The sequence below is a fragment of the Camelina sativa genome, chromosome 3 (genome assembly GCF_030686135.1).
Source record: "Camelina sativa cultivar CO46 ecotype springtype chromosome 3, ASM3068613v1".
NCBI lineage: Eukaryota > Viridiplantae > Streptophyta > Magnoliopsida > Brassicales > Brassicaceae > Camelina > Camelina sativa.
The window spans coordinates 28135013-28156261 of NC_141882.1; the positions used below are offsets into that span (position 1 = coordinate 28135013).

General features: G+C 36.2%; 4 protein-coding genes and 1 non-coding gene across 8 annotated transcripts; 4 read left to right on the top strand and 1 right to left on the bottom strand.

Moving 5' to 3' along the window:
• Positions 1 to 7414: 7414 nt before the first annotated feature.
• On the top strand, positions 7415 to 8724 carry LOC104779292 (uncharacterized). The gene is made up of 3 exons (XM_087506954.1): positions 7415 to 7720; positions 7869 to 7953; positions 8079 to 8724. Exons 1-3 carry the CDS (start codon positions 7604 to 7606, stop codon positions 8501 to 8503), a joined length of 627 nt encoding a protein of 208 aa, XP_087363080.1. The 5' UTR covers positions 7415 to 7603; the 3' UTR covers positions 8504 to 8724.
• Positions 8725 to 10419: 1695 nt separating this feature from the next.
• On the top strand, positions 10420 to 11420 carry LOC104778021 (protein CHLORORESPIRATORY REDUCTION 41, chloroplastic). Its single transcript, XR_015594536.1, has one exon. It is a non-coding gene; the product is annotated as a protein CHLORORESPIRATORY REDUCTION 41, chloroplastic (transcript).
• Positions 11421 to 11491: 71 nt separating this feature from the next.
• LOC104778022 (putative plastid-lipid-associated protein 12, chloroplastic) lies at positions 11492 to 13830 on the top strand. Of its 4 annotated transcripts, none has more exons than XM_010502378.3 (11): positions 11492 to 11866; positions 11957 to 12010; positions 12132 to 12206; positions 12308 to 12430; positions 12501 to 12692; positions 12780 to 12863; positions 12952 to 13044; positions 13135 to 13188; positions 13256 to 13335; positions 13424 to 13531; positions 13640 to 13830. In XM_010502378.3, exons 1-11 carry the CDS (start codon positions 11507 to 11509, stop codon positions 13710 to 13712), a joined length of 1296 nt encoding a protein of 431 aa, XP_010500680.1. In that variant the 5' UTR covers positions 11492 to 11506; the 3' UTR covers positions 13713 to 13830. The 4 variants fall into 4 exon arrangements, 2 of the variants coding, with proteins under 2 accessions (XP_010500680.1, XP_087363081.1); XR_015594534.1 differs by having other exon boundaries at positions 11507 to 11866; positions 12775 to 12863; XR_015594535.1 differs by lacking the exon at positions 11957 to 12010 and having other exon boundaries at positions 11500 to 11866; positions 12775 to 12863.
• A 479-nt stretch (positions 13831 to 14309) lies between these two features.
• On the top strand, positions 14310 to 15605 carry LOC104778024 (AP2/ERF and B3 domain-containing transcription factor At1g51120-like). The gene has a single exon (XM_010502380.2). It carries the CDS (start codon positions 14383 to 14385, stop codon positions 15472 to 15474), a length of 1092 nt encoding a protein of 363 aa, XP_010500682.2. The 5' UTR covers positions 14310 to 14382; the 3' UTR covers positions 15475 to 15605.
• LOC104778025 (non-structural maintenance of chromosomes element 4 homolog A-like) lies at positions 15579 to 18034 on the bottom strand. The gene is made up of 7 exons (XM_010502381.2): positions 17615 to 18034; positions 17412 to 17492; positions 17055 to 17307; positions 16877 to 16967; positions 16324 to 16540; positions 16146 to 16237; positions 15579 to 16053 (listed from the first exon to the last, which is right to left on the bottom strand). The coding sequence occupies exons 1-7, from the start codon at positions 17850 to 17852 to the stop codon at positions 15811 to 15813; spliced, it is 1215 nt and encodes a 404-aa protein (XP_010500683.2). The 5' UTR covers positions 17853 to 18034; the 3' UTR covers positions 15579 to 15810.
• Between the last annotated feature and the right edge of the window lie 3215 nt (positions 18035 to 21249).

Sequence of the window (21249 nt, forward strand, 5' to 3'; positions counted from 1 at the left end):
CTTTTCAATTAAGTACTATATCTTTGCATTAGTTATAAATAAATAAATTATAAGATGTGTATATGAACATCAAGGTGGATTTGATAACCCTAAAGTTTGAGTGGGCTCGGTTTGCACGGGTCTGTGTGGAGGTGGACTTGCGACGACCCTTGAAGGGTACGGTGTTGGTAAATGGGGAGCGATAGTATGTATCATTCGAAGGTTTAGCCACCATCTGTTCTAAGTGTGGATTGTATGGACATTTAATCCACACATGTCCTCTCACGCTGACGGTCCAGGAACGACGGTTGGTTGCAGTGTCGGAGACGGTGGGTGTAGATTCTAGTGATAACAGGATGAACGATGATGGTTGCACGGCGGTTCGGCAACGCGGGAGAGTCGCTAAACCTGGGGTGGTTCAGAAGAACCGAGATGGGAATCAAGGACGTAATCTTCGGGACATCCCGATTAGGAAGATTTTTGATAATATTACCACCTCTAATAAATTTGGTACTTTGGAGACTGATATGGGATCATGTAAAGAAGGAAGGATCGGAGATTCAATGGATAGTAATAAGAAAAATGGTAGATCCTAATAAGGGGAAGGTTGTTGTACAAGCAAAGGAGAATATCTTTGGGGATAATTTTGAACAAGTATCGGGCAAATTTAAATGTGTTTTTCAGGAAAAACAGGTGGAGAAAAAAAGGATTGAGGTCTAATGGGCCTAAGCCCAAACAGAAACCGATTCGACCTTCAAGGGGTCTGGTTTATGGGCCGAGTAAGGATGATGTCGAATTATCTGCCTCAGGAAACGATTACGCATCAAGGATCAGGGAGCTTGTCGACCAGGCGGTGTGTTTTTGACTGACGGTGAGACAGCGACGGTGCAGATTCATGGGCGATCTGTCGAGAGTGTTGAAATGGTTCATCCTCGTCATCTGGCTGGTGTTACAGAGAACCAGGATATTATTGTGGAGACTGTTCTGTCAGCGGTATGGCGGAGAGTGGGAGCGCATAACAGACTGAACTGGTAGTTCGTGCTATTCTTTTAACCATGATAATGAATTGTTTGCTTTGGAATTTCCAGGGGGCAGATAAACCAAACTTTTGCCGATCAATTAGATATGTTCTGAAGAAATTTACAATCGATGTTCTTGCTCTGTTTGAGACACATGTCGGGGGGGGGGGGGGGGGGGGTAGAGCACAACGTATTTGCCATAGTTGTGGTTGTTATGGATGTCATGAATTGGTGCGGTGGCGATAGTTAACTCGTCGGACCAATTTATTCATGCTAAGCTTGTTGTCGTCGCAGTGGTCTTTGGAGTTTGCTTAGGGATGAAATACAGGGTATTACTGAACCACTTATTGTAGGTGGAGATTTCAATACAATTGTACAGATTGATGAGCGTGACAGTGTTAATGGCAGGTTCTCAGCGAACTCACTTGCTTTCGGTGACTGGATCAATGAGTTGTTTCTCATTGATATGGGTTTTAAGAGTAGTCGGTTTACTTGGCGACGAGGGCGCCTGAGGGATAATTATGTGGCCAAACGACTGGATAGAGTGCTTTGTTCTGCATCCACACGGTTGAATGGCAAGAAGCTTCCGTGACTCGCCTACCCTTCTTGCCCTATGATCATACACCGCTATATATCCATCTGAGCCCAGAGATTCAGGCTGATCCAAGTAGGAGCTTTTTTGTTTTGAGGCGGCTTGGCTGCAACATTCAAGTTTTAAAGAGTTTCCGATAAATTCTTGGAACCGTGAGCTTTCTACTCCGCAGGCGTTGGATGGACTGCGAGTAACATTAAAGCGTTGGAATAAAGAAGTCTTTGGGGATCCAACAGAGGAAAGAGAAACTTGTGAATGAGATCAAGGTAGTGCAGGATCTTATGGAGGTAAGTCAGACTGATGATCTTTTAAGTAAGAAGGAGAGCTTGATAAAGGATTTTGATGCAGTGTTGGAGCAGGAAGAAATGCTATGGTTCCAGAAATCAAGAGAGAAATGGGTGGTCTTTGGGGATCGTAACACGCAGTATTGTCATTCCTCGACTGTTATTTGAAAACGGAGGAATAAAGTTGAAATGTTGAAAGATAACAACGTAGGTGGGTCTCTGATATGGTATAATTGGAGAACTTGGCAAAGAGTTATTATAATCGCCTTTACTCTTTGGAGGATGTGGAAGATGTAGATGAGGTTCTACCTCTTCTGGGATTTCCTTGTCTTGCTCGCGGTGAGTTAACCGATCTTAGTTTGTCGTTTGTTTGCATGGATGTGGAGATGTCAATCAGGAGCATGGGTAGGTGTAAAGCCCCAGGGCCTGATGGGTTTCACCCATCTTTTATCAAGATTGTTGGGACACGGTGGGAGAATCTGTGACTCTTTTGGTCCTTCAGTTTTTGAGACAAGACAGCTTCTGAGTGGTTTAAATGATGTACTAGTCCCTGTGATTCCGAAGGTGGAGAAGCCTGAGACAATAACTCAATTCTGACCTATAAGTTTTTGCAATGTTCTATTTAAAATAATCACGAAGATGATGGTCATGCGTTTAAAGAAGGTGATATCAAACTTGATTGGTGCATCTCAATCCAGCTTTATTCCTGGCAGATTGAGTACGGACAATATTGTTGTTGTTCAATAAGTTGTCCACTCAATGAGGCGTAAAAAGGGTAGGAAGGGGTGGATTTTGTTGAAACTTGATCTCGAGAAAGCCTATGATCGTATTCGGTGGGACTTTCTTTAAGAAACGCTGAGAGCAGTACGACTTCTGGAAGAGTGGATAAGGAGGATCATGCAGTGTGTAACGGGCCCTTCGATGACTGTGTTGTGGAATGGTGAGAAGACAAGTGAGTTTAAGCCTTCTCGAGGTCTTCACCAAGGAGACCCTCTATCTCCCTATTTATTTGTGCTTTGTATGGAGAGGTTGTGTCACCAAATTGATAGAGCCGTGGGTGCTAAAGAGTGGAATCCTATCAAACTATCATAGAGAGGGCCTCAACTTTCCCATATATGCTTTGCTAATGATCTCATTCTCTTTGCTGAAGCTTCTGTCACTCAGATTTTGGTGATCCGTGGAGTGCCGGAGAAATTCTGCTCTGCATCGGGACAGAAAATAAGTTTAGAAAAGTCTAAAATCTTCTTCTCTGGTAATGTGAACCGTGATTTGGAGAGACTGATAACAGATGTGAGTGGAATAAAGTCAACACGAGACCTGAGGAAGTATCTTGGTATGCCATTTTTACATAAAAGGATTAATAAATATACCTTTGGGGAGACTTTGGCCAGAGTGTCATCGAGGTTAGCGGGTTGGAGGGTACACGTCTTAAGTCTTGCTGGACGGGTGACGTTAACTAAAGCGGTTCTGTCCTCAATTCCAGTTCATGCTATGAGCACAATTGCTCTACCAAATTTTGTCATGGATGGTTTAGAGAAGGTTTCGCGTTCTTTTTTGTGGGGAGGGACTCCTGAGAAGCGTAAACTGCATTTGCTGGGTTGGGAGAAGGTTTGTAGACTGAAGTATGAAGGGGGTTTGGGGATCCATTCTGCACGGGTGATGAATAAAGCACTGTTGGCTAAAGTAGGTTGGAGATTGTTGAGTGATCACACTAGTTTGTGGGCGAGAGTGTTGCAGAGCAAGTATAAAGTTGCTGATATTTGGGATCCCTCTTGGCTCATTCCTAAGAACATGTGGTCCTCTACCTGGAGGAGTGTGGCCTCATGTGTCGCCGAAGTGATTCGTCCGAGAATGAGTTGAGTACTGGGTGATGGGAACAGTATTCGCTTTTGGTATGACAAATGGTTGTTGAATATACCGCTTCGCGACTGTGCTACGGTTGTGCTTCCGCCTGGTTTTGAATCCTTGAGGGTGTTAGACATGTGGCATAGTAGTAAAGGATGGAACTGGAGCGGTATTTATCCATATGTTCTAGAGCATATCATATTACACTTGAAAGTTGTGGTAGTTGACAATGTCAATGGGGGCATGATAGGATCTCTTGGAGTGAGGATCTAAATGGGCAATTCTCAGTTCGAACGGCGTATCACTTTCTTATGCGGGATGATACGCCAAGACAGAACTTGAAGCTTATGTATGATCGTTTATGGGGGGGTTGTGGCTACTGAAAGGATAAAAAAAATTATTTGGCTGAAAATGCATAGGTGGTAATGACGAACGTGGAGCGTAGACGATGACACCTTTGTGAGAGTGGACTTTGCCAGGTTTGTAAGAATGGTGAAGAGTCCCTACTTCATGTACTATGAGACTGTCCTGCTATACAAAATGTTCTTTTGGTAGTCCATGGGCCACGTAGTTTGTGATGGCGGTGTGGTAGGGTTGGAAATGGAGATGTGGCAATGTCTTTGGGGTGCAAGGTAAGTGTCGGGATAGGGTGCAGTTTCTAAAGGATCAGGCACATGAGATCTTTAAAGCGCATAATAAAATGCGGATTGTTGGAGCAGACGTACGCAGGGAGGATAGACTGATCTCTCGGCACAAACTGAGTGTGGGTTGGGTGAAGTTAAATATTGATGGTGCATCAAGAGGGAATCCTGGTCAGGCAACGGCAGGAGGGGTTCTATGGGATAGTGATGGTGTATGGTGCGGGGGTTTTGCTTTCAATATTGGTATATGTCCGGCGTTGTTAGCAGAATTGTGGGGAGTATACTATGGATTGTGTATGGCTTGGGAATCTAATATGCGATGCGTGGAGTTGGAGGTGGACTCGGAGATGGTTGTTCGTTTTCTCACGACAGGGATAAGTGATTCTCATCCGCTGTCCTTCCTAGTATATTTGTGCTATGGCTTTATTTCAAGGGACTAGAGTCCGTATTACTCTTATCTATAGGGAAGCTATCCGTCTTGCAGATGGTTTAGTCAAGTACAAGTAGCCAACTATGTTTTTTCTTTACCGTTGGATTTTCAGTTTTTTGATGTTTGTTCAGTATGTATTAACGATGAGCTATTAGCGGATGAGACTGGAACTGCGTTTCCACATCGTGTTCGGTGGTAACTCTAGTTTTATTTTTGAATAAATTTAAGGAAACTCAGTCTCCTCTCTTCTACTAAAAAAAATAATAATATTAGTTAAAAAAAACAAGAGATACAGATGGTGATAGAACAACAAAATATATATATATATATATATATATTACAAAATAATAGAATAACTCGAAATTTTATATAGATTCAAATCAATTCAAAAATCAAATATATAAATCTCTCATCAAATAATATATTTATTGTCTATTAACTAATCCAATTAGAGCATCCTTGACATAAGTTCAATGCAATACCAAAAAGCTTTAAAAGATGTTATTGAAGAAAATCCATGTTTTGAGATTTTTTTATACTAAAGACGCACATATATAGTCACAATCAAAGATATTAAGATACATTTACATGGATAATTAGAGGTAAGCTGACACAGACCAACAAATTTAAATTATTTAAATAAATAAATAACTATAATTATTGTAAAATATCTATCCTCTGACAAAATATTGCAAGTATTGTTGAAGTATGCTATCAAAGATTGTGACATCCAAATAACCTGCTCTTCAACTACTGAAATGAAGTACATAATGCATGCCAGCTTGGAAAGTGTTCAAGACCTCTTTATTCATGGTTTAGTTGGTTTTACCCTTTTAAACATTTTTTTTTTCTCAATCTTCGTATCGTTACAACAACTTGCAGAAATTTGTTAAAATAAAGAATTAATTAGAACATTTGAGTGTGATGGAGGTGATGAGTTCACTAACAATGTTTTTCTAAACCATCATGAAACATGTTGATCTCTTGTCCACACACTTCTAATTAAAATATTATTGCAAACGAGGAAAATCATCATCTTACTTAACTAAGCTTATCCATAATGTTTGTAAGTAAACTTCAACACTATTTCTGGTTGTAATTTCCTCAATAATATATATGTTGTCCACTACAACAACTTCAGCTTCATCTATCAATCGATTCAATCCTTATGACATCTTATTTGGGAAACCTTAAAGATGTTTGGTTGTACGTGTTAATCTCTTATCAGGCCCTATATAGAAATGACTAAAATATATTTAAGAAATGACTAAAATATATTTTCTTAGATCTGTTGGCAATATTGTATTGGACTTGCGTCGACATACTGATACAGTGATACTCTTAAGAAAATATCAAAAAGTCCACGTGGTTAGAATTTTCTTGCAACTAAATTAGTATGTGTAGTGTATATATGTATGTTTGTCATCACTTATCACATTTTAAAATTGTAACTTAAAAGAGTATTGCCACATAAAGCAACTCTCATATTTCTTTTTTATGATATTAATCTTGAAAGCAATGTTTGTTCTTTAGGTCATCTCCATTAACATAAATTTCTTAGAATAGAGAGAGAAAAATCTATATATATAAAATTGTTTGAGTTTCTTAAATATGGTTAAAAGTTTTTTGAATAAGAGTTTTTAGAAACTTTGGAGAGAGTTATTGCACTATCTAAGAAATTCATAAAATTAAATAATAATAATTGGATAATTTTCATTGTAAGAAACTTAGGGGGAGGTATTGGTTTAGGATTTAGAAAGAATTTTAATGACTTTATGTTCTTGCTGATTGTTAAAATCATAGAAAATTGAAAGTTAAAAATGAAGGATTCTAAGAGATTGTTTAGGAAGTTTTTTAAAATCTTGATGATTTGTTTTTTCTAATCTTGTAAAATCTTTCTATTTGATGAAAGAGTTTTCATGACTTTTGTTATGAAGGAAATGATATAAAATCCTAAACTAATAACATAAAATTTGAATTCATTAACAATCCAAGATTCTTTTGTTTTACTTGAATAACATAAAACTTTTAATGACTTTATAAAACTCTTAATCCAATAACACTAGATTTATCAAGATTTTAGATAACTTTTTACAAATCCACAACCAATAACACCAAATTTTTAAAGAGTTTTTAAAAATCTTGATTGAATAACAACATATTTTACCTAACTTTTAAAGTCATTAAAATTCTTTCTAAATCTTAAACCAATACCTCCCCTTATATTAATATCCATCTTGCTTTGGATCGGATTTACTTACTTTTCGAGTACTAATTATTGCTTCCCCAGTGAAATATAAGGTTAGACGATATAAGTCGAGTATAAAAATCAAGGATTAGGGCTTTAAAATATCTGAGGACGAATCTCACCACTGAATTATAAGATTCGCTTTAATTTTGTCATTCATTTTTTTCATATCAGAAAATTAATTGGACTATTATCAATTTGTCGTTTTTCTTCTTTTTCTTTGTTTGATACACGACTCCCTGCAGATTTTTTTTTAGTTGATTGGTAGAGTGAGTCTTTAATGGAATTGGAAACATCAAATTCAGACGGTCCTTTTACAACCATTTCGTCCATGTCGGCTCACTATTTCGCACCACAGAAGAATAATCAAATTATTAGAGAAATTTGGACCACTACAAGCACTTGACCTCTCTGGTCGTGTACGTGCACTGAAAAATGTGAGCCCATTTTGGTAATTCTCAGTCGTGTACGTACGTGATGTCGGTGTCACTTTTAGAAACTTCGAAATTATGTTGATAAACCGTGTATCATACACGTCACTTTTTTTTTTTTTGAGTCTCTCTTTATGTCACTTTCTATATATAGTGAATCATGCAACAAATACACATTAAAGAAAAAAACTTGTGTTCTTGTACTTGTAAGGTTAGGTGACAGAAGACTCCCCAAAGCTATGGCGGACAAGGTACTTTTCTGGATCTGAATATTCGAATTACTTCTTATAATCAGATCTTATTCTCTTTAGTAACTGTTAATTACCCTATAATACTTTTTATAGCTGATACGGTTACTAATTAAAGTAATAATGATCAAATTATATGATTTACGAACAGATGGTGGTGATGATGAAGTTAAAAGTGGATCTAAACTGTCCCAAATGCTACAAAAAGGCTAAGAAAGCTATCCGCAAATTCCCTCGTAAATTTCTTCTCTCTTTGATTTTATTTTCTGCTCAATTTAAATCACTGAGGGTTGACAAAAGTCTTGAATCTTGATAAATGGATACGGTTTTTGTGGTATGTGTTGTTTTGCCATAAATATAGAAATAACAGACGAAATGTTTGATGAGAAGTCGAACACGATCCTCATCAAAGTGGTTTGTTACGATCCTGAGAGGCTAATGAACAAACTCTGCTCCAAAGGAGACGGTTCTATCAAGTCCATCGTGATCCTTGAGCCACCCAAACCACCTCAACCCCAGCCTCAGCCCCCTCAGAAGCCCAAAGAAGCTCCAGCACCAGCTCCGGCTCCTGCTCCTGTTCAGGCTCCCGCTCCTGCTCCTGTTCAGGCTCTGGCTCTGACTCCAGTACCTCAACCGATGCCACCGGTGTGGCAGCCGTATCATTGTGGGCCGTATTACGAGGCCCAACAGTACCAATGTTACGGAAGGCCCGTTTACGAGAACTGGGGAGGTGGACGACAATGTTGCCACGAATACACGAACGCTCAAGGATGCTCCATCATGTGAAACACCCGAACCAACGCAATCTTCTACTCATATATAGTATTATTGTATACCAGCAAATGAATTTATACACGAAGTTATTTTTAGTTGTCTTCGTCTTTACCAGTAATTATATTTTGAGGCATCGTCCTTTTTATGTATGTATTTATATATACGCTATAGGGTTTTGTTACTTGTGTATATCTCGTTTTAGTTATAGTATGATACAACTTCTATTTGCTCAATTCTTTTCTTGCTAGCTAGGAATACAAATAGTATAGATTTTTGCATTAAGATATAGTTTTGGTTACAGAGAAATAGCATTGTAATTAGCACAAAAGATGGAAACCTAATCCATGTGTTTGTCATTAAGTTGCATTATAATTGTCGATTTTGTCTATATCTATAACATGAACGTAAGCGTTCGTTGTAATTCCGAAGCAATTGTATTGTCGTAACTTGTTTACCAATTAAGAAACTTGATCAACTAAAGAGAGGGGCCCGGGCACCAGAATCATGATCTTTTTGGGAATGCTAAATTGTAAAGTTATGGCATCAGGAGAGGAGTATCTTCTTCTTCATCTTCAAGAGACATGGCCAAAAGAACTTTATCCATCGCCTAAAACATTATTGAACTTCTTATTTTGGATCTCAGAATCGCCGAAAGAACACAAATATGGCAAAGTGAACAAAGAAAAAATAAGAAGATCGTGTAGAACTCTTGTGGAAGGAAAATAACCGAAGGGAATGAGACAGATGAATTTGAAAAAAAATCCAGACGATGATCACAAACACTTTTGATGGAAAATATTTAAGGAGAAAATGACGAAACCTAGTGGAAAACAGTAAGATTTGACAAAAGAAAAGTGTTTTTCCAATCGAGAAGTTCTCATCTTGATTTAAACAAAGACACAAGTAAAAGAGAAGTTCTTGAATCCAAGAAAGACACAAGTAAATGGACACAAAATATATATTTGATTTAATTACTTAGACCTTCTCTATCAGGAGGTTGTTAGTAGGGCTATTAGAGTTTTGTAAGAAAAAAATAAATTAGAAGAAAAGAGAAAATTGAAGGGAGCTTCTTATATAATAGATTCAACTCGGTTCTAAGGGACGCTACGTGTCCTTATTCCGTTGGGTGAACAGAAAAATACAAAAGGGAAAAAAAAATTGGACGCAGAACATTTATTTCTTTCGTCTCTCTCTCTTTCTCTCGCGATCAAAGTCTCGCTCCGACAAAGGAAGGTCTGGTTTAATCGGTGGTTATAGAATCAGTCTCTTGTTTGGTCGAAGGCGATTTGACATGACTGAGATATTATCGGAGGCGACTGTAGCGGAGGCGATTTGAATCGTTGTGGAGATTGTATCAGAGGCGGTGCAAAGGGAAAGGCGATTCAATCAGAAGTTGACTTCACGCTTCCAACAACCAGGCCTTCATGTGTCTCTACTATGCTCAACATTCGAATGGATGTTCGTGATCGAGAAAAACATAAACGCTTGCAAGATGATTTGATTGAGAATATTTAGGCAAAATTTGGAGCAAATCAGTATTACAATTAATCATTTTCTCCATTTATGAATTGCATTTCTATTGTAATATGTATTAATGTTTTTATTATGTTTTGTAAGTTTAAAAATTAATTAAATGCAATATTTTCTTATTTTTATAAAATCTTAAATGTTTAAACATTTATACTTCTTCTATTCTATTTAAAACTTTTAAATTTCAAAAAATAATTTTTTTCAAAAATAAGAAACCTAAATTTAAAACTTACCATTGGATGAGAAAATATTCTGTAAGAGATCATAAGTTCTTAATTTGAAAACAATACACACTTAATTCATAAAAAAAATGCAAACAGTATGTAACAACCTCAATATATGAACCCCATTAGCCTTCCTCTTATACACTACTAAATAAAATAATAATTTGATTACTTAATGAAATCTTACCTATATTTGTTTATTAAATACTTGTAGAAAATCACATCAGAAAACGTAACACGATTACGAAACAAAAAAAAAAAACGACGCGACGTTGGTTTTTTTAACATTTAAACAACGTGATGGGTAAACTACAGAGAAGGCCTTATCTTCCTCCAAGCCTCTCTACACTATTCGTTTAAGCTTGAACTTAAAATCAATGGCTTCCACTTCCACACTTCTTCTTCAATCTCTCTCTTCTACTAATCTTCACATCACAGTCCCAACAAGAACCTATAGCGTCGTTCGTAGAACATTCAAATTTACAACGAAATGTTCATCAAAACCAGAGCCAAAAGATCAGTTCCTCGATCTCACGCCCGCACCCGAATCAATCAACACAACAAGCGCAGAGAAGTTCCCAATAGAGAAACGAAGAAGATCAGAGATCGTACGAGACAGAACACAAAGAGGGATCGAGAAACCAGAGCCACCAAACTTCGAGATTGGTTGGAAAAGAACAAAAGAGATCAACTTGGAGAAACCTAAAGGCTATGTGATAATGGATTTTTTAGAGAAGTTCGAAGCTTTAATGGCGAGAGATTTCGGATCAAAGGAGCTTTTAGCTATAGCTGGTGAGATAGTCACAGAGAGAGCTAGAGAAGAAGCTGAGGTTTTGAGAGATGAAGGTAAAGTTGAAGAGAGAATGGTCACTGAGCTCTTTAGGGTTTTGAAGTTGATGGAGATGGATTTAGCTATGGTTAAAGCTTCTGTTAAAGAAGAAACTTTGAATGAGAGGATTGAACAAGCTAGAGCTAGGTGTAGACAAGCTATTCTTGTTGCTAATTCTTTCTAATTCCACCTGCAAATTGAGTCAAAGTCTATATAGTTTTACACAAAAACAGAGCTTCATCATCTTTAAAAGATCTTATTTTTTTGGTTCTGTAATCATGCTTTCACAAAGAATCAATACAAAGATTCATGCTTTTACTTTTTTTGAGTAAAAGTTTTTAATTAATTGAGAAAATTTGACTTCCACTAATTTCAGTTTTGAAGATATATCACCAAGTCTCATGCTTTATTGTAAACCACACAATTATAAAAATGCAAACTTTAAAGTTTAAACCATTCAGCGAAAGCTTCACAAGACAGCACAAGACAGAAGCAATGGTGGCACTCAAATTCTACACTGTAGAGATGTCGCTACCATGTTTAAGTCCATGCCCATCATCATCGCCGATTTCACTTTCTTCGTCTTCTCCGAGATACCATCTTCTCAACGCAGCAAACAAGAGACTAGATTCATCCAGAAACTGTAGAACTCTGCGAATCAGTTGTTCATCTTCCTCCACTGTCACTGACCAAACAGAGCAATCCTCTTTCAACGATGCTGAGATGAAACTCATTGACGCTTTGATCGGAATTCAAGGCCGTGGCAAATCCGCTTCTCCTAGACAGCTCAATGTATGATAAAACCTTTTTTACTTTCTTTGATTTCCCTGCATGTTTCTTGATTCAATGTCTGATTTTGAGAAACATATATGTTGTTGTTAGGATGTGGAATCTGCTGTTAAAGTTCTTGAAGGTTTAGAGGGTATTCAGAATCCTGTATGAATGTTTTCTTGTAAAACCCTTTTCATCATCTTCAAATTATCAAAACTCTGTTATGTTTTGTTCTTTGACTGACTCATTTGGTTGTCTTGTGGGGAATGTTTTTAACAATGTTTAGACAGATTCTGACTTAATCGAAGGCCGTTGGCGATTGATGTTCACCACAAGACCTGGAACTGCATCTCCAATCCAAGTCAGTTCTTCATCATCATATTCCCACTTTTTAGATGATTGTAGTTTGTATCATTGTATGTAAGCAGAAGAATCAATCAGAGATTTGATTTGTGTCTGCAGAGAACATTTACAGGAGTAGATGTGTTCACTGTGTTTCAAGATGTATACTTGAAGACAACAAACGATCCTCGTGTTTCAAACATTGTTAGATTCTCTGACATCATTGGAGAGCTAAAAGTTGAGGTGAGCTTCTTCATTCAAGTCTTTTGCATATAAAGACTGAGAAATCAATGCTTGTTTGTTTCATCAACAGGCAGCTGCATCGATCAAAGATGGGAAACGGGTTTTGTTCCGTTTCGATAGAGCTGCTTTCTCTTTAAAGTTCCTTCCGTTCAAAGTTCCATATCCAGTTCCTTTTCGACTTCTTGGTGATGAAGCAAAAGGTTGGTTAGATACTACGTATTTGTCGCCTTCAGGAAACCTTCGGATTTCAAGGGGAAACAAGGTAGATGAGTTTCTTGATTCTGAAAAAAATGAAAAATTATAAGCTTTATAGCGTTTTGATCCATAAGGAGATATATTTGTAGCGCAGGGGACAACGTTTGTTCTTCAGAAAGAAACTGTACCTAGGCAGAAACTGTTAGCCACCATATCCAAAGACAAAGGAGTAGCAGAGGTAATGTGTAATGCCTTTGAGAAACCTGTAAACACAATTGATATTTTGGTTTTGAATGGAGTTAATGGATCAGTTAGTATAACTGCAGGCTATCAATGAGTTTCTTGCGTCTAATTCGAATCCAGCTGAAGATGATTACGAGCTTTTAGAAGGAAGCTGGCAAATGATTTGGAGTTCACAGGTCACTTCTCTGATAACTTCAGTTTTTTTGTCTTGAACAAGCAATTTTATTCGTTTTGATAAGCGATTCGTCGGTTTTTTGTGTATGTAGATGTTTACAGATAGTTGGATTGAAAATGCAGCAAATGGTCTTATGGGAAGACAGGTAAACATTTTGTTAGAATGTCTTAAGTAGTATTCAGTTGCTTCAGCTTGTTGAGGATTTGATTCAGATCATCGACAAGGATGGGAGGATAAAGTTTGAAGTTAACATCATTCCAGCATTTAGATTCTCCATGAAAGGAAAATTCATGTAAGTCTCTCTCTCTGTCTTTTAGTAATTGCTTAACTTTTTTTATTTGTGATCTTGTTTCTTGATTGGTCTCATGAACAATCTGCAGAAAATCAGAAAGCAGTACATATGACTTGAAGATGGACGACGCTGCTATTATAGGCGGTGCATTTGGATATCCGGTCGATATAACAAACAAGATCGAGCTTAAAATTCTGTAAGATCTCTCTATCTTATACATCTACAACTAATGATGATGCATTAAGCAAAAACGTTGGTTCTTGCTACTAATACAGAGATGGTTGCTTACTTTGATGTTTTGTAGGTACACAGATGAGAAGATGAGAATCAGTCGAGGATTTGATAACATTATCTTCGTGCACATCCGAGAAATTTAGCTGCGTTACGTTGTTGTTCTATGCTCTTATTTGAAAATGTGAAAAATTTAGCATGTAAGAAACTGTCAAATGTTTGTAACAACAATGTGATTAAGGCGATTGTTTTTTTTTGTTTGTTTTTTTGGATGTATAACAAGAACCAGAAAAAAAAACAAGAAAACTACATGAGAATGATGATGATATATTATGTGTTTCGCTACTAAATGTCTAAATTAAAACAAAAATAAGTAAATAACCTTAAACAAAAAAATATGGAAGTTTTACTTTTTGTTCCAGCTAGTCTTAATCATTAAAAAAAAATGTTCAGTAAATATTTTATTTCTACCGAGAAAATACGAAAATCTCATTAAGAAAGGAAACTTACCACTAACAGCTTCTGGTGACATTTAATTACTCTGTAAATTCCCATTTTCACATCACAGAGAAAACTAGAAATAACAACAAGAAATGGAAACTGTAACATTCTAAAGATTCATTGTTAACAAAAACAACAGAGAAACATAATACTGATTTTTCCAGGATTTGCTCCCTCAAATCTCTCCCTTCAAATACTCTTCCTTATTTTCTTCTATTTCTATTTTGCTTTTTGTTCTTGCGAAGATCTCTCTCTCTTTCTCTGTTTCGTGTCTTTTCTTTTTTTTTTGGGGTCTTTCTTGATTTTGTTTTGTTAATGGATATGGATGAGATGAGCAATGAAGACAAGACAACGACAGAGACTTCGGGCTCAAGTGATTCAGTCTTGCCGCTCATGAAACGCGTGAAACCTACTGTGGTTGTTGAAACGACCACGAAACCTCCTGCCTTGTCTAACACGGTGACAACAACGAAATACAAAGGAGTGGTTCAGCAGGCGAACGGTAATTGGGGTGCTCAGATTTACGCGGACCATCGGAGGATTTGGCTTGGAACTTTCAAATCCGCTGCTGAAGCCGCCGCTTCTTACGACAGCGCATCCATTAAGCTTCGAAGCTTTGATGCCAACTCGCACCGGAACTTCCCTTGGTCTGATTTCACGACCCATGAACCTGATTTTCAAAAGCCCTTTACGACGGAAGCTGTGTTGAACATGATCAAAGAAGGTTCTTATCAGCACAAGTTCAGAGACTTTCTCAAACTCCGATCTCAGATGGTGGCGCGTATCAACATCGGTGGATCAAAACAAGTTCAAGGTGGAGGAGGACGAGGAGAAGCAGAACAAGAATCTGACAAGTGTTTCTCTTACACGGAGCTTTTTCGGAAGGAGTTGACACCGAGCGATGTAGGGAAACTGAATAGGCTTGTGATACCTAAGAAGAACGCAGTGAAGCATCTGCCTTACATAAGCGATGATCACAACGAGAAAGAAGAGGGCGAGACAGTAGGAGCTGTTGAAATAGACTTTTACGACAGAGCAATGAGACAATGGAACTTTAGGTATTGTTACTGGAAAAGTAGCCAGAGCTTTGTCTTCACCAGAGGATGGAATGCATTCGTCAAGGAGAAGAATCTCAAGGAGAAGGATATTATCGTCTTTTACAATTGCGATGTCCCGAGCAATGCCATGACATTAGAAGGCCAAAGCAAGAACTTCAAGATGATCGATGTTCAATACTTTTCAGGCAACGGTTTCATGGTTCCTGAGGAAGTCAATAAGACGGCTGAGGAGAGTTCTGATGAAGAAATGAAGACAGGAAACGTCTTTAGCTCAAAGTTAGAAGATGAAGAACCCAAACCAGAGGAGAAAAAGGGAGGGTTTATGCTGTTTGGTGTTAGGATCCAATAGCAACTTTTGTTTCTTAGGGATTTTAGCACTATGACTTAATTAGAGTTTGGTTTTTGCTTTGTATTTTTACATAGTCTCTTTATTTACAGACTTAGTGCTTTTGATTTTAATATATAACATTACTTAGATTAAACGTCTCTCTTGAGTAGATAAAACAAGAAGTAACGCCAAAAGAGAGGCTTTAATGGCTTCTTTTAAGAGTTTAGACAAAGCCACTGGCACTGCTGCCTAAAAACCTACCATGAACAAAACACTGCTAACGAAGACATTAACTTAATGTCACAAAATGAAGCAGAAATAAGAGTTACAACTCTCTCTCTCTACTCTATATACTCCTTAAGATGAGGTGAGTCTCCGCTTACATCTCCTTCGAGTTCCATCACCCTTGATGTCAGGAGTATCTTCTACAACAGTTTCTTCTTGTACAACCAAACCTCGGTTTCTCGATAGTTTTCTTATTGGTGTCGTCTGAGAATCTTGTGTGAAATCTGCTGAAGCAGAGGGACAAGATGATGAAGCGACTGCAACTTCCCTGTGTGGCATTAGCTCCTCACCCAGTGGAACCACTTCAGACATCAACTGTTCGACATATATCATCCCCAAAAAAAATCAGACACTTTCGGGACATAATTTAACAATCGAGCGCATGATATGAGATTCTATTTTATTACCTTCCAATCTTTGAAATCTAATCTGAACACAAAATGGTTATAAGTGACTTCACCCGACATCACCAGTTCTGCAGCAGGTCCGTTTCTTGGTACTGTTGACAAATTAGAATGATCAAATATTAAGTTAAACAAATCAAATATCAAAACCAGACAGAAGAGAATGGACTTGTGATCTTACAGGCGAAATGTGAACCATTTTTATCCACAATAATCTCAACTCGTCCATCTTTAGCCAAGAAAGATAGAGCGAACAAATTCTCTACAGTCTGTGCAAATGACCGCCTGTTGAGCACCAAATTCTCAAGTCGCACGCGCTTCTTTCGCCCCAAGATGGTAAACATTATTGCCATATTCTTGTCTGTATCAGTCTTCTCTTCTGATTGTGTATCATCTACCTGGTAATTGCAATAAGTACTACAAATCAGCTTATTTATTTGTTATCCAAATCCTAACTACATAACACAGTCAACATGTTTCCGAAAAACCATCACTCATATTTCACAGCAGAAACATTGCAACATAGCCTCTACAAAATCCATACTCGTAAACGCACTAATCAGGCTGAGATAAAAAAGCGCTCAAAGAATCAAGGTAAGGAGATGTGAAAGTTAAAGATGTGCAGTCACGACTCACAAAGGAGTATAGGACTAGACATACTACAAAAGTGGAATCAGTTCAATTATAGCTCATAAATTCAAAAAAAAAATGGAGTCTGCAAAATATTTTATTACCTCATCTGGACGAACGCCTTCACCAAGCTTTGTACGTTTTCTGTTGGCAGCCCTCTTCTTTTGCTTCAGTTCAGTGTCCATAGGTCCCAACCTGGTCGCAAAAAAAGAACTTTGTTTAGTCAAAATATCCTCAGCAGTGGCAAAGCCTTTGCAATAATATAAAGTTACGAGAACTCACATTGTTGAACAACCACATGATACTAAAACAGTAGAACAGACAGCAAACCCAAGATCCTTCCACTTCATAGACACTTGAGCAGTCTCATCAGCATCAATTTCCAAAGAACCCTGACCAAACCCACTGATCAAAGCATTAACAAACTCAGCCGGTGAAACTCCATGAGAAGACTGAGACTTCACATATGTCATTAAAGTGTTTGCTATATCAAGAAGTGCCTCTGCATCAGCAATTTGCTCCCTTGGCTTCCGAACTGCAAGTTGTAACCAAAACCCAAAAAAGGAAGTCTTTTTAGCAAAGACAAAATTGAACTTTTCAATACTAACACAATCAACTTGAAATGAGACTAAAGCTTACCGTGCTGGTGCAAGTTTTCAACTTCATTGATAATTCTAGTGAATTTGTCTGAATCAATCCTCATCAAATCATCTTTAGAATCTGCAAACAAAAAAAAACAAAGAAACGTCAGAGAAATCACCCAATTAAAAAAAAAAAAACCCTAAATTGAAAACGAAATTGGGGGAAACGAATCAATGGACATAAGAGTTGGAAATGTTTACCGCTGATTTTGGTCTGTAGAGCGAGATACTGAGATCTGAGAATTCTCCGATCAGAAATCCCTTGTTCTTCTTCCTCCTGAGTCGGAGGAGGTTCGTCGATACGTACGGAGCCATCCCCAGTTTTTCTCTGTTTCTCCTTCTTCACAGACCTCAATCGCTCGGGCTCTTCGTCGTCGGCTTCTCTTCCGCCACCGCTGTTTCCGGTGGGTTCCCTTTCTCTCTTCACCGTCCTCTTCATGGTGATTTCAGAATTATCGATTAAAGGAGAAGCGAAACGAAGAAGAAGAAGAAGAAGAAGAAGTGGAAAAAAATGAAATTGAAAACCCTAACGGTAGATTGAATTTGGGGATTTTTGTTTTTTTTTATATTTTTGAGGGAAGAAAGAGAAAATTTCGATGATTTTTTTCCCGCCGAGTCCATAAAGTCATTTATTTTTTTTATTTTTTTTAGTAAAACAAAATTTAACAAAAGCTTTTCCAATCCAATGAACTCACTCGTGTTCATGAAGCTTGGGTAGACCGTAGGGCCGAAGCAATTACGGAAGTTTATTTATTTTTATTTTGGTTCATAAGATGTAAAACTTTTTTTTATTATTGTTTAAAACTTTACAAAATAATTTTGGGCGAATCAACCAAAAAATTGAAAATAATGGATTTGATTAGAGAATGTTTTGATTATTTTAATTTTTAAAATATACATATAATTAAAATAAAAAACATTATAATAATGTATACACTTTTTCCTGCATATATATTTTAATTCAAATCTGAAAAAAAGAACGAGTTATAAGTTTTGATTCTTTTATAATTTACCTAGGAAAAACGCATTAATTTATTTTTTTGTTAAATTTGTCAAACATAATTCTAGAAATTTTTAAAGAATGAAAATATAAAATAATTTAGTTTTAGTAATAAAAGATCTTATTTCTACGAACTAAAAAATAACTTTTTTAGATAATTTTTCTATTTTAGAGTTACAGATTTAACTGATACAAAAAGGAACAAGAAGAAGTCAGTTGAATCAAAAAAAATTAAAAGGGAACAAGAAGTCAAGAACCATACCAAACAAATATATTTTGGTAACAAGAACTAAAAAGAACCTTTATTATATTTAACTGTACATGTTGATGTATCTATCTTCCAACAACTGTAATCTCGTATATATGATGTCATATCTAACGGTGGAGAGATTCAAACATCAACTCAAACCGGCTACTATTGTTGTTGTTCCCTTGTATAATAGTTAGTTGAACTATATGCTTGAGATGTCACGTAAGTCTTCACTGTTTCATTTATTTCTATTCAAATGCATCTATTTTTGATGAGTATGAGTTTTAAAGCTGAAGGTCATGCTTTGATTTTCTAACACCAATAAATAAGCTTTAAGCTGATGGGTCATATATAGACATGAGCTTAATGATCATGATATGCTCCTCTTCATAAATTCAAATCCGGATAGACCAATCGGTTGTTGGCGAAATCATAAGGTTTTATATAGCTTCATTAACATGTAATTTGGATGATGTTCCATATGCAAAAATATCAGGATCTCTAGTACTTATGTCTGGTAAGTTGTAACACATATAGTAAAATCACAAAATTTCTTAGAGTATCTCAGAAAACTAAATCTCTGAAGCAAGAATTGAACCCTAAACAATGAACATGAACTACCGAAGGGACATCGTTTAAAGTAGTTAAGAGTAAGGGTGTCAATCGGGCTGGCCCGGCCAGGCCCGGCTCAAAACCCGTAAAACCCGCATATGTTTGAGCCCAGCCTTAACAGGGTTTTTTGGATTTTTGGGTTTTTTCGGGCTTATTTTACAGATCAATAATTCAAACTTATAAGTCTTAAAAAGTAGTGTTTAAAGATGCACTATAAAACAAATCAATCAAAATTTTAATAAATCATCTATATTCACTACAACCAACTTAATTTAAAAGAAAAAGTCTAATACTAAATAAAATCTTATACTTTAACCAAATAAAACAATATATAATTCATATAAAATATCATTGATAAAATTTTTAAAAGTATTAAGCAAGGTTATTAAGTAAATATGAAAACTAGAATTAGAGTTTTAAATTTTATTAACAATAAATCATTAATCAAATAAAAATGTTAACAAAATAGTACAAATATATTTGTTACGAAAAACCCTATAGCCCCAACGGACTGAACCCAAAAGACCTGATTTTTTCTAGAAATATATAATTAAGTTCGAGCCCGGTAATTTCCTGGGCCAGGCCGGGCCAGCCCGCGGGCTTTGGCTCTAATTGACATGTCTAGTTAAGAGGAATGTTTCCCCCATAGAAAGAGCATCAGCATAAAGTAGCATATTCGTATCATTTCAGATTTGTTCTCTATAAGCATTTATTGGGCCTTCTGTTGTATCTAGTTGTTGGGCTATCTTTCAAAGATTGAACCTGAGCTTGATCTTTATCGAAATGCATATATAAACTAGGTTTTGCCCCTGGTATACCACGGGTCTATTATTTTGTTAATATGATACTGTAATAGTTTAGTAGTGTTTGTAGTCGATGGTGAATTGCATCTATATATATATATATATTGTTAATGGTTGTAGATAGGTTTTGTATAAACTCTTGATTCGCAAGTTGAGAATATACATTTTATGATTTGGTTAGTTATGATTTAGAAATGAATGATATGACATATTCTTATTTTGATTCTCAATTGATATTATTGGATTAATAGTGTACATTTAAAGCTAATAAGAACTTAGCAAATATGTAATCGTTTATTAAACGCAAATTAGATATTTCCTAAGATGTATTCATCTTGAATTAGTTGTTATATTATAGGGATGTGATTACAGAATTTGTGTCATATAGATATACTTGTTTGGTTATAAATATCTTAAGAAAAATTTTAAAATATATATCCGTTTATAAAAATTCAAATCACATCATATGCTGAAAAAAATCTAAAATTTTATTAACTTTATGTATTAAATAGTAATTAAAATAATTAAATATAAGATTAAATAAAAGTGCAAGGAGAATTATATTTTAATCTAACATATTGATTTAAATTAGATAAATAGTTTTTAGGAAATTAATATTATCAAATAAGGAATTGATTGTGTTTGGTTGTAAGGATCGTAAAGAATTTATTTATGACTTGTTTGAATATAAAGATAAGAGAGGATGATAGTAAAATGTACTTCAAAAATATTAAGATAGATGTAAAGGAGGGGAAATGGGGAAGGCTGCTCCGTATGGTTCTTGCACTACCACTTAATTATTTACGAATGTTTTGATATATACTACTATACTAGTAGTTTTTTTTGTCGCCTATATAAGTGTCACCTTATATAAATGTTTTTCGTAAAAATCTACTTACAATTTTGTATTTCGACATACAATCTGCATAATAAATTGATAGATAAACCAAACGTAAAAACTGTAAACCTACAAACAATATTTTGTGATCTCTATTCTATGACTATGAAATATCCGAATTTTAAAAAAGAATCGTAAATGCTTACGTGTCTATGTGATAATGTGAAAAGGAGAATTAGATAATGAACATGTCCGAGCATTTTAGAAGGACACATTAATATGTATGCGCATTATCGATTTTGTTGGAATCATATCGTAATAACTTTTGACCTA